Source organism: Lissotriton vulgaris, chromosome 8, assembly GCF_964263255.1.
Source record: "Lissotriton vulgaris chromosome 8, aLisVul1.2, whole genome shotgun sequence".
Classification (NCBI taxonomy): Eukaryota; Metazoa; Chordata; class Amphibia; order Caudata; family Salamandridae; genus Lissotriton; species Lissotriton vulgaris.
In genome coordinates, this window is record NC_141696.1 from 221,001,236 (window position 1) to 221,018,252 (window position 17,017).

The 17,017-nt window shown below is 42.2% G+C and overlaps 1 protein-coding gene across 1 annotated transcript in view; it reads right to left on the reverse strand.

Annotated features, from left to right (window-relative positions):
* URB1 (URB1 ribosome biogenesis factor) overlaps positions 1-17,017 on the reverse strand; it is a 783,310-nt gene that overhangs the window by 588,750 nt on the left and 177,543 nt on the right. Inside the window, exon 12 of the mRNA XM_086933991.1 lies at positions 35-152. Coding sequence (XP_086790117.1) covers positions 35-152 — 118 coding nt within the window. The remainder of the gene's footprint in view (positions 1-34; positions 153-17,017) is intronic.

Sequence of the window (17,017 nt, forward strand, 5' to 3'; positions counted from 1 at the left end):
TTTAAAACCACCCCCTGCTTTTCTGGCACCGCACCTGGTTCCTCCACAGGGGCAACAGCTTTCTTGTCTTTTCTTTCATCACCTTGATCCATTTGTTCTTGTTTCAAAAGTGAATTCCAAGTCGACACAATGCTGTTTAAGTCTGGTAAAAGCTGAAAGCAAAAAGAGGGTAAGAGCACAATCAGAGTCACACCCTTATTCTCACTCAAGAGCAAAGCGAATAGGCAGGGTAGAAAAAGGGTAGAAAATGAGGGACATACAGTATCGGTAACATTTTTAAATGCACCCACTTCTTGGTTTGTGTTCTAATTCCAAGTATTTTAATTATTTAAACATCATAGGTTTGAATAAGTAGTATTTATTCCAAATATACAAATATGTGTTAGACGTTTTCACATTAAAAGCTTTTTTTGTGAAATGCCTTAATCTAGACACTAATAAGCATTCTTTCATTACTTAAAAGGAGGAGCACTTATGACACCTCCCAAATAAAGTAGCATTTCTTCCCAAGGCCCACCGCATTACATGATCAATTAGCCTTCAAACACACTTGCAGGGTCTTATAATTAGTACACAATGCGGGTTCCAGAGGATTCGCCTTTATTACACATCTCCACCTCTTCACCTGTCTGACTCCTCACAGATCCAAATACTTCATCATTCTTGTGTTCAAAATATTTTTTATTGAATTTGTGATAAAACAATAGACCAAACAAAAAAAGAGCACCAATAGGGTACATAGCAAATTTACAGTATTTCATAAATATAATGCATTGTACCTATATATCCATAGCTGCAATGTAATAGAAACTAAAATTAAAAATAAAAGAGGGGCGGGCCACAGCTAGTTTTAGCAACTATATTATAAAAGATCTACATAATAAAATCTAACAAACTTTACACATTATAGAATATAAAATATTAATGATAAGTTGCTATATAATCGCCAATTGGTTTCCAAAACAACAGATAAGAAGATGTGTTGTGAGCAACACCCAACATATTCAAATCAGCTCCTTTTCTGGTAAAAATCATCCATGCACACCACATTTGAAGAGACAATAATGAAGCGTTTTTCCAACTGGCAGTAACTTTAGCGGCACTAGCCAATCCAAAAGGCATACGTTTATATCTGAAAAGACCTTTGGGCGTGATAAAGGCCGTCAAATTTCTAGATTCATCATCCAAGACCACTTGATGGTAAGCACTTGCCAAATCAATGTATGAGAATACTTCAGCACCCCCTAATGTTGAGACCATCTACTGAAGATTTGGCAAAGGATGTGCATCAACTCAGATGGAATTATTTAGACTGCGAAGATCTACACATAATCTCAATTCGCCGTTGGATTTAACCGAAATCACAATCGGAAAAACCCAAGGTGACGACTCAATGGGCTCAATAATATCTTTGTCGCACAAATCCTTGAGAAAAATTTTAAGTTTATCTCTGTATGTAAGAGGGACATTTCTGACTCTGTGCCGAACAGGAACAACACCATCATTAAGCTTTATTGTGTGTTTGAAAACTTGATACTTACCAAGTTTCCAACTGAAAACATTTGGAAATTCCGATTTCAATCTTAATACCCAGTTGATCTTGGTGAGGCCATCCTAATAAAGATTGGCCTGACCTTGCAACATAAATCTTCCCATATGTAGATTCATCTGCAAAAGTAATTTTCCCCCCAAAAAAGCCTACCAAATCAATTTTGTGTCCTGTGTAACCTCCTGGAGAAATGTCAGGTTTGAGTAAAACCTTGTTTGGCCAATTTTTATTTACTACATCTAAACCAATTAGGGTATACCATGCACATGTATCAACAAAAACATTTATAATCATTCCATCAATAACCACTTCACAAGATGGAAACTTACTTACGCCCTCACTTCCACAAATATTAATGACAGTGTTGATATCATTTTCATTTAGAAATTCATAATCATCAACATCTTGAACAATATTAACTTTCTTAGTAGTAGATTTGCAAAATTTTGTGAAATGCCCTTTCTTATTACACTTTAAACACATTTTATCAAGGGCAGGACAGGATTTAGAATTTGCTAAATGGTTGGGACTTCCACATCAAACAAATCCACTGAGTGTTCTTCCTTTCATTTTTAGCATATTTAGGTTTTCTATCGTTCTTATTAGAATAGTCGTTTTTTTGAATGAAAGGTTTCTTAAATTGATCTCCTTCTTTTGAAACACTGAAAACATCTCCTTTTTCATTTCCTCTTATTTCCTTCACGAACTTCTCAGAGTGTTCAATTGACCTCGCAATATCAATAGAGGCATTTAAAGACCTATCTGATGTTGTCCAAAGTCTTTCCTCAACCTTTTTAATATTTGTTCTCATTAGTATTTGGTCTCTCAATACTTGTTCATAAGTGATATGCTCAAAGTCACAAGTAACAGCAAGTGATCTGGGGCAGATACAAAATCTTCAATTGATTCAATCGGCAAGCTGTTTACGAAAATAAAAAGTAAATCTCTCCATAACAACGTTCTTTTTCTTGCCAAATCTTATTTTCAATTGTTCTGCAGCGCGGTCATAAACATTCTTATCACCAGGATTGATTAACGCAGGTAAAGTAAGGAACTCTTTTAATCCAATTCCTCCAAGACAATGTTTTAAGAGAGAAAATTTTCTCTCGGGTTCACATTCTGTCCCTTCCAAAACCTCTACATAGGCTAAAAAAACTGGTTCCCATATTTCCCAGTCCATAGGTGGATCACCTTTGTTTGCCAAAAATGAGTGAGGGTGAATAATATCACTCATTGTTTAATATGAAATATATAAAAAAATTGTACTACTATTTTATGAATGTATTCAAAGAAAAAAAAAATTTTTTTTTAAAGTAGCACAAAATAGAACCAAAACATCCAGAATAAAATTGGTACCCTAATCCAAAACTTAATCGTATTTTAAGTTTTACTTCGAGGATTCCAGCAGTCATGAAGTTGAAAAAACGGTGAAATTACCTTAAATCGGAGTTAACTTATCCAAAATGGCCGCCGTGGTTATGACGCTTCTTTTTAAGGGAGATAGAGGTTGTTTTGCAAGCGTTTGACGTCAGACATTTATTCTTGTTTGAGGGTCTGTTTCTAAAGGAAATGGAGATCCTCGCTCGTGCTCAACAGTGAAATAAACCTCGCGCTGACGAAGATCACTTGGTAAATATACTTATCAATACAGTACCTCAACATAAACATAGCGATTTCGCCGGCAAGAAGTGCAGAAGTAATTTGCTCTATGAGTCAAACTCCGAATTTTTTTTTTATAAATAAAAAAAAATAAGGTTAAATAAATTTAAAATAAATAAAGAATCCTTCTCTCCAGTCCAATTTAAAAGTTCTTCTCCCCTCGTCGCCAGTGTAAGAAGATATCAGGAAGCAGGATGATGTTGGTTCAGGGGTTCAGGGATTTAATGTCACAAGCATCCGGTCACAAGTCTGGTAAAAATAGTAATGCCCGCATCATTCCAACCTCCCAACAAACCCACATTTCAAAAGATGCAGCATGTGCACCAACCAACACAAGATAGACACGAGTCACAAAATCTCGTACTATACAACAGTAAGTATATTAATTTAATAGTATTCAGTTTGCCTTACTTGCCTTATCAGTTGATGTGGTTGGCGATTTCACAGTTAATTACCTTAATGGTGTGAATTAATAAATAATAGCCAGAAGAGTGTGGAACATCAATAATTAAGACTGGACCAGTTAAATGAGGTAGAGGAAGTTGTCCACAACAGTGTCCCTTTCAGCTGTGGAGACACCCATGGCAAAGCCAATATGAGACTTTGCAGAGCACCTAAACAAAACCTACACAACTGTAAACATCACCTCTCCATTAAATCATACCGTTGCTACTTAAGAGGGCAACCCAGCTAAGCCCTGTATCTCTAACAATTACCAACAGTAGGTATACTAGAATGATGCTATGTTTGACGACGTATGCTTGAGTCTGGAGACACTGTGACATCACAGGCCCCATCAATTATTTACACTGCCTTTGTACATCTTTCCAAAACACATTATTTATTAATCCTCCACGTCAAAGTACTAACGTAATTCAAGGGTCTATCTACAGAGAGCAGTAATACAAAAAGGACCATGTCAGTTCTGTTTTAAAAGAGTGTGAAATATTTGATTTGTGCCAAGAAGAAACCAACTCTCGCCAAGTGATAGCTCACAAAGCACTCTAGCTGTAGGCTTGTGGTGCTGCTTTATTCTTGCTTATATTTTCTGATCCTTCAGCGCAGTGATCATCTCCCCTACTTTGGAGAGGAAATTACTGGGTACCAGGGCAGGCTTTAGGGCGGTGCGACTGGTGCAGTCGTAACTGGCGCTGACATGGGGGTGTTCTGTTTAGAAATAACGTGGGCTTAAATGCACCTGCTGCAGAGTTCTTGTATATCCAGGAGTTCTCAGGCAACAATAAAAACTTCAAGGTAAAACTGGTGATTAATGTTCCTGCTGGAGAGAGATGGGATTTTCATCCAGCTACAGTTCTGACTCATCATAAAGTAGCACAGAGGGTTAACAGACCTGCTGCAAAGAACACGTACCACGCAGATCACAGAAACGTATCTTATATGAATAGCTCAGTGGGTTACTGCTTTTGTCACAGAAATCCTTTTGTTACTTGTAGTTCATACATTCCAATCCCTGTAGAACACAGAGACCTATGAACTGTCAAAGAGTTGCATGCAAATTGCATGAAATAGGTTACAACGTTATGTTTTTTCCTAGTCTTTCATTATCCTAATGTTGCTAAAAAGGGTTCGGTTAGGTAGAATACAATCTTATTAGTAAAGCCAACCACTCAGATACGTTTTAAATCCTGAGTTTTTGCCTCTGCTGACCAAACACTCTGACATTATACTGGCAAATGGATGGCATGTGACTCCCACAGCTTGTAATTCTCATTGCCTTATGTAACATTTCCTATAGACTGATATACGCACGAATGATTCATGGTCTCCACATAGTGTATGTGTGATGTAAAGTGCACGGACACCCTACTCTACTATGAGTAATGATATAAAACAAATGAAATACATGTGAGAATGTGGGTATGGAGAGATGAGGGGCACTGCTGGAGGCGGCTAGCGAGCGAATCTGTGGAAGAAAATGACTGCCGTGCAGGGTGCCACCATTACTTGAGCCAGCCCTGCCGGGTGCATTCCACGAAGGGAAAGTTTCTTAAAATGATACAGTACTGCTCTGTATTAAAATGATAATATAAAAACCTCAGCAAGCAATCTTTGTTTTTATTATTCAAGGTATTTGGTCAAAAATGTAAGCATTAAATCAGACAAGAAGAGTACTCTAAAATCGTGAGCAAAAAGTCCTTGAGTTGTAGGGCCAAACTGAGGGGATTACAACCATATTTGAGTGAGGATCCAATTGAGCACCTTGGTGTTTTAGACTATCTCTGTAGGGTCGGACAAATGGTGCACGAACTAAACCGCGCTGGGAGTAAACTACGCTCCTTATTTATAACAATGTTACATAGAGGGTCTGCACCCGAGCAAGTGTTGGGGAGCTTTACATATAATGTATCATATATTAAAATGGACCGGTATTCAAAACAATAAAATGATAGCAGGTTTTTTCCACTTGGAGGCAGGCTTTGGGCACCTTCCTGATTATCCTAAATATAGGTTCTGATGGGCGATACGCGGGGCGAGGAGACAGGTTCGGACCGAGAATCGAGGTCTGCCTGCTAGATCGCTTTTGCAGTTTGAACAACGTCCACCGGCTGCCGGATGTGAAGCGAAGAGGAATCTCCACGAGCACCGCCCGTACCCTGACGGCCCCCTTCGGTGAAATCACCGCTCGGACTGTCCGTGCGGCTGAATGCGGATGCAAAGTGTGAGCTGTTAACCGCCTGAGCCCTCCGGTGTGAAAAAGACGGAAAACTGCCTAACTGTTCAAACTGCAAACGCGACCTAGCAGGCAGACCTAGATTCTCGGTCCGAACCTGTCTCCTCGCCCCGCGTATCGCCCATCAGAACCTATATTTAGGATAACAGGAAGGTGCCCAAAGCCTGCCTCCAAGTGGAAAAAACCTGCTATCATTCTCCAGCAGTATGCTACACGCGGATGTGGATTTGAATAGAGCCTGGATATCAGAAGTATTTTCCCTACTGTTGAGTACAACCCCTCCCTCCTTTCCCTTGCCCTGACGAAGGTGCGGCCTACCTTTGGCCAGGCACCGAAACGCGCGTCGGCGTTGAAACCACCCACCCTGAACCTACTATCATCTATCCCCGGCCCACTGCTGAGAGGAATGTTCAGGATGCTCTCAGAGCAATTTGTCTTAAATTTTATCTGAATTGAATGCATGAATGAACCTTGTACGAGTATGACTGTTGGTGATGTATGAATATGTTGAAGTTTGAATGTTGGAAGGTTGATGGGTTGTATATATATGTATTCTTTTACCTTGCAATTGTGAAATTTTCTAAAAAATGATTATGGATACATGCGCTATATAAAAAATATGAAGAAAATAATAAAAATGATATATTTTCTATAAAAATGCTTTTGTCTAAATCTAATCTGGCCGTGACTATTTGGTGAGCGCTGAAATGGGTGATTACTGAAAAAGATTGGACTCTAGAAGAGCCTATCCTTGATCAAATACAGGGCAGATCTACCCTTTCCTTTATGTATTTTGATCGTTTTTCTTTTGTTAATTAACACTTACAGACTTCGATTTAGCGTGCGTTTGGATTTTCTTTTACAAATATATAACCAGGTGGGTGAGTGGAGTTCTGTGGCTGTCATTGTTGTGACTCATTAGATTGCTCCTTGTAGCATCCCTTAGAGGACTGTACTCTCTCACTTTCCTTCAAACCATTGCTTAGACCTGATACAAATCCGCATTTACTTACCATGGTAAGTGTGGGTAGGTAGGTACGGTAAGTATATGAAAACGCACCTCTGTCTCAGTTTCATCTCTTGCTTAAGGGCACCTTCGAACCACAAGCCAAACAGCAAACATCATACTCCTGGGCTGAACTCTCCAAAACCAGCACTCTCCTCTTCCTTCCTAATAAACCTACAAGTATAGCTACTCACTTTCCCTCTCAGATTTTGCTTTGTAGCCTTGTTAACAGTAAGCAAAACACCACACATGCAACAATATAATACATAGCTTTGACAAATCCAGTTAACAAAATACTGTAATTAAGGTGCTCTTGTAACACCCCTCTGTAAATTACAGTGTGTAAACTGTGTTGGACATCCAAAGAAGGTTGTACGACAGCGGCATGCGTTGCTAAACCATGCATGCCTCTACAACGCTGCCTAAACAATGAATGAGTCTTAACAATGCATTCCTTTACCACGCAGGCCTTTACTATGCAATTTCGTAGTAAAGGGAGGCATGACTGGTAAAGGGATATGTGTGGAAAAGATTACACCCCAGCTCCCCCCCCCCTCGCCCCCCCCCCCGCCCTGAGCCCTAAAACAACCCCGACTCCCCCAGGCCTAAAAACAACACAGATCCACTCGAGCCCTAAAAACAACTACAATCCGCCCCCAGCACTAAAAACAAATCAGACCCCCCCCCCCCCGAGACCCAAAAAGGATAACCCAATGAACCCTAAAACAACCCGACCCTTAAAAATTACCCCACCCCAAAACAAAAAGCAAACAAAAAAAAACTTACAGACTACATCCACATCTCCCAATCCTTCCACTTCCTGCACCCGCAAATCCGTGCATGGAGACTGTGCACTGCCTTAACCAGGCATATGCGCGGTTAAGGCAAGCGTGGTTCTGCTTGCGGGAAAACAGCACGTGTGGCTCAGCCTGAGTTGTAAAGGCCGTTTCCCTCCAAAGAGAACAACCCTCATCTCTGTTCATACCTCAAACAATGTATTTACAGAACAACTATCCAGTTTCACCAAAGTGGTCAAGTTTCTTGATTGCATGAGCAAACAACTCATCTAGCCAGTCATACAGCCATATTCATCATTGAAAATTGCGCTCGCAAAGGGCCAGATTCTGAGAATCTGGTCCTTTGGGAGCGCAATTTTTGCATTTGGGATTCATCATCCCAAATGCAATAATCGCTAATAGCAAAATCGCTAAATTGCGAGGAATTGCATTTAAGGAATCTCTATTAGAGATTCCTTAAATGCAATTAATTAACCATTTTTTAATTGCGTATTCGCAATTTTTGGCAACTATTTACCGCGAAGTCTGACTTCGTGGTAAATAGCGAAAACTTAGAAAAATGCACTTCAGTGCATTTTTCTAAGTTGTATGTTACACACACACATCTCCTTTGGACATGTGTGTGCGCAACATCAGTCTACATTTTCATTTCAGGGGTGCTACAGGGTGTCCTTTGGACACCCCTGGCACCCTTGAAATCGCATCCTTATTTGCGATTAGCAAATTGCTAATCGCAAATAAGGAATAACTCCCCATTCATTCCTAAGGGCCTTTAGGCCCATTGGAATGAAGGGGAGTTATTCCTTATTTGCGATTTGCTAATCGCAAATAAGGAAGCTGTAGGAATCGCAATTTATTTTGCGATTTCTACATGAATCCCGTTTTGCAAGTCCTTAATAGCGATTCCTTAATAATCGCTATTAAGGACTCGCAAAACGGGACAATGATGAATCTGGTCCTTAGTGTTCTAGTATTTTTAATTTAGTCCATTTCAGAAGAGGGTGCAACTGTATGGCTTACATTATTCGTCTTTCAACACATAGGTGGGCGGGCCCTCCAGGCCTGATAGAGATGCTTGCCTCTGGTTTGGCTCGAGATCCGCTTGGACCATCAAGCCCTAAAGCGAGGCGAACTTTCATGTGGCTTCTGCCTGCCACCCACGTTCTGAGCTCATGCACCAAGAATTAAAATCAAACCACTAATCTTTGATATAAAACAAGAGAGAGAAAGAAATACCCATCTAGTGATTGAGTTGCACAATTTGAAATGAGAATACATGGAATCAGTCTGCCTTCCCCGCTTAACTAAATGGTGTGCTGCTGGGCAAATCTATTGTGTTTTATTTTAGAGAGAAAAACCTTGCTCCATGTATAATAAGAATCTAGAACATGTATTGGGTGCTCATGACAACTTACTTGGCCCTTAGTTCACTAACGCAATTATTGTACGGGGGGGGGGGGGGGGGATTACTTGGGGTGTAGGTATTCACATGTTTCTAAGATTATGTTTAAAAACGATAAATTTTAATAAATTAATGCATTGATATAACCTAGTGGGTTCACTTGAAACGCTTCAGTGTGTTAAAGAAATTCACTTTTTGAGTGTGAAAAGACGTTATGATAGTTTTTCATGTTTGATGCATGTATTACATGCCAAAGGTTTTCATGGCTCGGGTCCGCCGGGGACTCTTGGTTCCAAGCCAGACCCCTGGCTCGGCGAACCCTGTAAAGCTGTTGGCTCGCCCAACCCTAGCTCTACGCCCTCAATACATTGTTGAAGCACAAACCTGACTTTTTAGAAAAACAGAAATGCTCCACCTACTCGGCCATGGCGTTGTTACAGTTTAAAAACACAGGCAGACCAGACATACGAGATGTTAGGGTCTCGACCCAAGACCACACCAAACAAGGCTTGCAGGGGGCTTTGGAGCAGTTTCGATAAGAATTGCAACATCAGCAGCATAACTACTTTGTTTTTCAGAAATGGGCAAGCAGGGCCTTTTATCTGGCTGACTCCCAGCAGCAGGAATGCCGTCCACAGGCCGGGGCTCGGGTTAAGCCGGGCCTTATCTGGACGTGCTGCTGACAGAGCGAACAGACAGGCAGTCACCGCCATCACGGCGCTGGCACGCAAGACGCTCGTGGCAGCCAGGGTGAGCGCCAGCACGTCATCAGTGCGTGGAGAGTGCACCGCGCGCTGTGCCAAGAGAAGGGGCAAAGGGAAAGCAAGTGCCAGCCCCGTCCATTAGCAGGATCGGAAACCATGGCAGACGCTGGCGGTGCATTTTTTCACGGTCTAGTCGGAGTACACACAGATAATTTCAAAATCAGATTTTTTTTGTTAATTATTGTCACAGCTACCCTCATACTTTTACAGAAGTACCGAAAAACAAAAAAATTACAATTGCATAAGAAATCTGAAACAATTTTAACTAACAATAGGAAATAATTGCAACATTGGGGTTTAAAGGTATTCGTTTAGGTGGCTTAACTATGCAGCTATGACGATTAATACATGAGGCAAAATTACACAAATAAAGGTTGACAGCAGTACGTCGGAACGTGTCTGGACGAGTAATTCCAGAAGTACAACTGTATTCACAGTGAAATAAGCTTGCAGACAAGATTGCCATTATCCCGGGTTCGGTTACATGGGTTATGCATGGTGGTAAGCAATAACACGGAGACCAGCCCCAGCTTATCCATTCAGGGAGCTTCCTCGCCCAGTGACAAGAAGACAGCAGTGTCCATTCTGGCCGCTGGAATGAGCACACGGTTAGATGTCCCTGGGTATGGGCAGAGTGACTCTACTCTACGTCCCACAATGCCCCTATGCTTCCACACTGTCCAACTGGTGAAAACAAATGGCTGCCTTGTCTGATGAATCCCATATACAAGGGAATAGGAGTAAGAAGCAACGTCCTCTATTTAAAGCAATAACCAATAAATACTCAATGAACGAGCTCGGATTACAAAAGTATTTGGGCTCTACATTTATATCAATACCTTTGAAAATAAATTATAGTCATCACCTGAAAAATTCTCTAATGCAAAATTTATTATGATTGTGGGAGTTATTTTTGCGAGTTTGATGGTTCACTGATGCCATTACCTATGACTACAGCATATAATGTTAATACCGAAGTAACAATAACTTATGGTCTCAGCATGACTTCCTCTTCTCACCAGGATGCTTACACCTGCACGAAGGTTCTGGAAATCTGCAATAACACCAATGGATATTTTCTGACTTGAATTGGGTCAGAATTATCCAATAGATGCAGCCTTAATATGTCATTCAGTTGAGCCTTAATCATTCCGATTGGCTTGGCTTGAAATACTGGGAACTCTTTAAGTTTATCTTGATGCAGAAACGGAAGTCCAGATTTTTGAACAAGCAATGGCAACGCCAAAGGGTCTCGCCCATGCGAGAGCTATTGGCTTTGGCAATTTGTTTTAACCATTTTGTACGCCAGATTAGCTGCTGTTCAGCATGGCTAAACATTAGTGGCGTGGTGTGCGTTGGGGTAGATTGGAATGGAGTACATTGGGGTAAAGGGGAATGAGGTAGATTGGAGTAGCATGGAGAGGGTAGACTGGGGTAGCATACAGTGGGTAGATTGGTTTAGATTAGTGCAGAGTGGGGAAGATTGGTTTACAGTAGAGTGGGGTAGTGTGGAGTAGGGTAGAGTGTGGCAGATTGTAGTGGGGTATATTGGGGTAGAGTGAGGTAGACCGGAGTGGAGTAGATTGTAGTGGTTTAGAGTGAGGTATATTGTAGTGGGGTAGAGTGGGGTGTATTGTAGTGAGGTAGACCGTGCTAGAGTGGGGTGGATTCGAGTGGAGTGTGGTAGACTGGAGTGGGATAGATTGGAGCTTAATAGATAGGCATTGAGTGTAGTGGGGTAGATTGTGCAGATTCAATTAGGGTAGAGGGAGTGGGGTAGATTGGGGAAGACTGGGTGGATTGGAGTAGAGTGGAGTGGGGGGATTGGGCTAAAGTGGAGTAGGGTAAATTGGAGTGGGGTAGATTGGAGTAGAGTGGGGGTAGATCAGGGTGGAGTGGGGGACATTAGAGTGGAGTAGATAGGGTGGATTAGAGTATGGTAGATTGGAATGGTAGATTGGAGTGTAGTGGGGTAGATTGTAGTTAAGTGAAATTTGGTAGATTGGAGTGGGGTAGATTCAGTAGGGGAGACTGGAATGGAGTGGGGTAGAATGGAGTGGAGGTGTGTAGAGGGGAGTGGAGTGGCAAGCCATGTCGTAGAATGTCTTACAGTGGAGTGGCATGGCGTGGAGTGGAGTGGAAGTGTGGCACAGAAAGTGTTGTAGAGTGAAGTGGTGCATAGGGTTAATGTTGAGTAGTAGTGTAAAGTGGGGTGGCGTACTGTGGAGTATGCATGGTATGAGAGCACACTGCCATTACAGACAACAGATTTCCAATTGAATAGACATACAGTTATACTGTGTACAAATGATAATTTTTGGAAATATCACAAAGAGTACTGATTTGTCTTGATCGTATTAAAGGACAAGCCTTATCAGGAACAGGCATGCTCTAGCCGCAGGTTCCTTACCTTTGAATTTCCCAAGCGTCAGACTGGATCAGGAAGATTTTTTTTCCAAGCAATACCCTTGCGTCCCGGTAGGTTGCGTCGGTCGGCTGCAAATGGCGTCCTTGGTTAAGTCTGTGCAGTAGTGACTTCCGCGTCACCTATATAGGAACCAACTCGACATGCTGGTGCACTGACTTTGGTGGGTTTTAACACCTAAGGCCCTGAAAGGGATCAGCCATGACCTTAGAAACTTGCCGCAGTGCAGGGGTGGATATATGGGTTGGTAAGGAATCTGCAGCTAGATCATTGTCCATCTGATAGAGACATCTAGACGAAGATTCCTTACCTTTGAATAGATACCCAAGCAATACCATCCCCGGAGGAAAGACTAAAGACAAATTTAGACCTGAAAGTCCTGCAAGACAGAACAGCAAAAGAGGCCTTCCTAGCGGACTTGACCATCGAGGCAGTAATGCTTGGTCAACGTGTGCAGGGATGCCCATGTTGCTGCTTGACAAATATCGAGAACTGAAGCTCCACGTTACAACCCCGAGGTTGCAGACGTAGCTCTGGTGGAATGAACTTTTAAGCCTTCAGTAGGGTGTTTCTTTGTCAGAGCACAGCTAATCTTGATGCAGAGAACAACCCATTGTGAGATGGTCCTCTTCAGCACCACACAACTTTTCTTTGCCCGAACGTAACCCACGAAGAGTTGGTCATATACCCAGAATTCTTTAGTGCACTCAAGGTAGAAAGACAACACTCTTTTTGGGTCCAGAAGGTGGAGTCACTCCTCTTGGAATGGTGCAACACTTTCGGATGGAAAGCGGCCTTAGTGCAAAGCACCCACTTGTCAGGGAATATTGTCAGGTAAGGAGGCTTGGATGACAAAGCCTGCAATTTGCTCATCCTCCTGGCGGATCTAATTGCCACTAAAAAGGCGGTGTTGATGGTTAAGTAGCCGGAGGGGGCAATTGCGCAGATTCAAATGAAGTGCACATTAGGAAGGTGAGAACCAAACTGAGGTCCCTCTGAGGCATAATGAAAGGGGAAGGAGGGAACATATGTACAAGTCCCTTGAGGATTTACAATGGGAGATTAAAATAAGGAGGGTTGTTCTGGTTGCCACAGTAAGGCAGACAGGGCGGAAAGATACCCTTTCAGAGTGCACAGAGCAAAGCCCTCTGGTCAAGGGCTCAAATATCAGCAAGGGACAAAGAAAGAGGGTTGATAGACTTTTCAGTACAATATATTACAAATTTGTTCCATTGGCAGGCATAGACAGTCTTGGTGGAGGGACGCCTGGCTGCCAAATTACAGACTTCAGAAGGAAGGTCAAATGCAACCAACTGCCACCGCTCATCCTCCAAGCAAGAAGGTGTATAGTTGACAGGTTTGGGTGGAGAAGTCTACCCTGCTGCAGCGACAAAAGATTCTCCCGAAGGGGCATCCTAATTGGAGGATCGATGCTCAGATGAACAAGCTTGGGATATCAGACACTCAGTGCCCAGTCCAGAGCCACAAGAATGACTTGGACCCAGTCGTTTCAGATCTACTTTAGAACTCTTGGCAGGAGTGTATATGGGCTAGTCCGCCTTCAACAGGCAGTTGTCGAGATAGGGGAAGACTGACACTCCTAATCTGCACAGATGAGCTGCAACCACTGCCATCATCTTGGTGAACACCCGAAGGGGGGCTGGTAAGGCCGAAGGAGAGCAGAGTGAACTGAAAATATATGTTGCCTACCATAAACCACAGATAGCGCCAATGAGCAGGATAGGAATATGGAAATAGGCGTCCTGCAAGCCAACGTTACCATCAATTCTCCCGGGTCCAGGGTAGATAAGGTATGATCTAATGTGAGCATCTCAAACTTTTCATTATTGAGGAAGTAGTTGAGGGCTCGTAGATCTAGGATAGGACGTAGGCCTATGTTCTTTTTCTGGACCAAAAAGTAGCGGGAATAACATCCAGAACCTACTTCTGAAAGATGAAATCAAGCTGGACAGTCTTAAACAACAAGCAAACAGAGCCAGCTAAGAAAGATGCACTCTGTAGAGTGGCTCAACAAAAAGATAAAAACAGGTCCCAAAAGTACAAGCAGTGTAAGGATACAAGTACTTGGGCCATGCTCCAGGGGAGGGTCACATGCAAGAAGAGGGAAGTGCTGACCGCAGAACTGAACAGCAGGAAGCAAGCAATTCAGAGTGGCTTTGAAGCCCCCAATGGTAAGTAATGGGAAGGCTCCAAGCCCACTAACAGTAAATAAAATGTCTCGAAGACACAGCACATGCACTGTCCACGCGAGACCTAAAAAAAGGGTCAGAAAAAAGATAAGGGTTTAATGTAAGAATTACAATTTTAAATTGCTTGGAAAACCTTTGACATTTACCCAGTAGCGTAAAGAATTGTGATTAATATAGGGTGTCACAATTACCTAGCTGGGCTAGACTGATCCAGAAAACAGGTGTTTACCTGGCTTAAACTTAGCCATATAGGAACGTCCCTGGGATATGAGGAAATGACTGAGGTACAGAGTGAGACCAATGAGTGTGAGGTATTAAGCAACCAGGCGTCACTACCTATATCCCATATATCATTCAACTGTACTGCACCTTAAAAGATTAGACAAATTACAATTGCTTGGGAAGTTTGTTATTTTGTGATAATGGAATGATCACCTCTCCAATAAATTTAAACAATGTAACAATTCTCAGGGCTTTAGTTAAAAACGTTTTTCATGATAGCGCATTTTAAAATGGCTAAATCGTAATGTGAGTTTCTGATTTGTTTTTGTCTTTCGCTAACTGTCTGCAGTTAATATGGTTTTGTGCAAATTATTAATAAAATAATTATTAAACAAACAATGCTACCTTATTCTGATTGTGCATTTTCTTAACAGCATATATTGGTTGACTGTAAAATAAGAGAAAAAGCGTGAAAATGGTGCCAAAATTGTTTGAGTCCTTTAGGATTACTTTTTAGCAAAAACTCTAAAGTGGTAACAAAAAAATAGTGAAAGCAAGTGCAAACACTGTTTACATTGTTTTTTTTTTACATCCTAGTTAGTAGAGGTTCTAAATGAGCCCATTAGTTGAGAACACAGTGAAAACTATTGGTAATATTTGGGAGTAAAGGATGCCTCAGAGAGTAAGGAGATGGCTCAATGTTTGCCCAGAGTTAGCGTTGAGAAACTGCATCTGCCACTGAAAATGAAGCTGAATTGTTCAAAGTTCTACTATGGACCTTACCATGACACTATACTCTCAATTACCTCCCGTGAGGAAATGAGGTTTATTATATTGTGTGGTTTTGTGAGCTCACCGTATAATATACATACCAATCCCTTTAGGACAAGTAAGTTTCATTTGTCAAACCTTCCGCTCAACCCTGGGTAGCTGTGACTGAGTGGCAAGGCTTATAAAAAGGAACAAGTGTAAAGCATGTAAATAGCAGCAAAACAGTTGAAGAAAGAACACACTCAAGAAATCCCATACCAATTTATAACAATTGACTGTATTTTAATGTATTTTTAGACACAAAAACTAAAATGATCCACAAGAGGATTCCAGACATATAGAATTTACGAGGTATAGTAAATCAATGCATTTCACTCAACAGTGAACAAGCATTGGCAAATTCAACAACTTTGACACTCACAAACTTTTTCACCAAAGTATTGGGCTAGTTGTATTGCAGCCACTTGGAGTCACTTTAAGTGACCAACTCCGGTAGGAAGCCAGTCAAGGGGGACCGGCAACATCCTCCAAATCAGTTACCTCTATAGGTGAAGCAGTGTCAGGCACTTCATTCCCTTTGTAATGGATTCCTAAGAAAATGGTCCTGATGCAAATGATGAAGGATGCTGAAGATGCTCAAGGATGCTGTGGATGTGATGTGGCCGATGGGGGTCTTCCTGCAACTACTCGGTCAATGAAGTGGGTATGGCGGTCCTGGTCAGAGAGTCGATGCCGCTCAAAGTCCTCTCAGGGCTGGTAGAAGTCCAGTCACCACTGGGCTACCAGGTACCTGGCATGGCCATGGCCAAATCCTTCCCTGGGCTTATGGGCGACCAAGCTGACTCTCCTGCGCTCAGCGAGCTTCGATGCAACTTTAATTGACAGGTTCTTTGGTCTTTGGTCTTTGGTGCTGCATGGCAGCGGCTGGTCAGCATTTTGCAGATTCTGGGCTAACAACTTGCCCCACCAGGCTTCTCAGCTGTTGTGGCCTTGTGCTGTGAACAGGAGGTCAGCCAACTGACCTTTTGCTTTGCCTGGGGTCTGAAAACCACTTTTTCATGAGCCAGACACAGCATGCACAGTCCCTCTCCTTTGCTAGGTAGCAGGTTCAGCAGGTGCAGTCCAAGCGGGCACAGCCTCTCATTTGACACTCAACAGTGCAGCAGGACAGTCCTTCCTTGTCCTATTTCCAGTTCAAACGAGATCAGAGGTCTGAGTGCTAGGGGGCCCCATTTATGCACAGAAAATGCCCTTAGGGTAGGATGTGGTTAGCACCAATGGGCTACCAGCTTCCCTCCCTCCTGATGACCACTTCCTGGGAAGATGTACTATTCTGCTCACTCCTGACATGGAAGAAACCTTCTATCTCCGACCAGAGTTCCGGAACCCAACTTGAAGGTGTGGCTACTAAGGCGGGCTAAACACCCCTAAAGAACAAGCCACTTAGCCCCAGTAATGCTTTATCTGTTAGAGCCTATACCTCGCTACACATTCCTTGCCTTTGGATTTTCCTCAAGCGT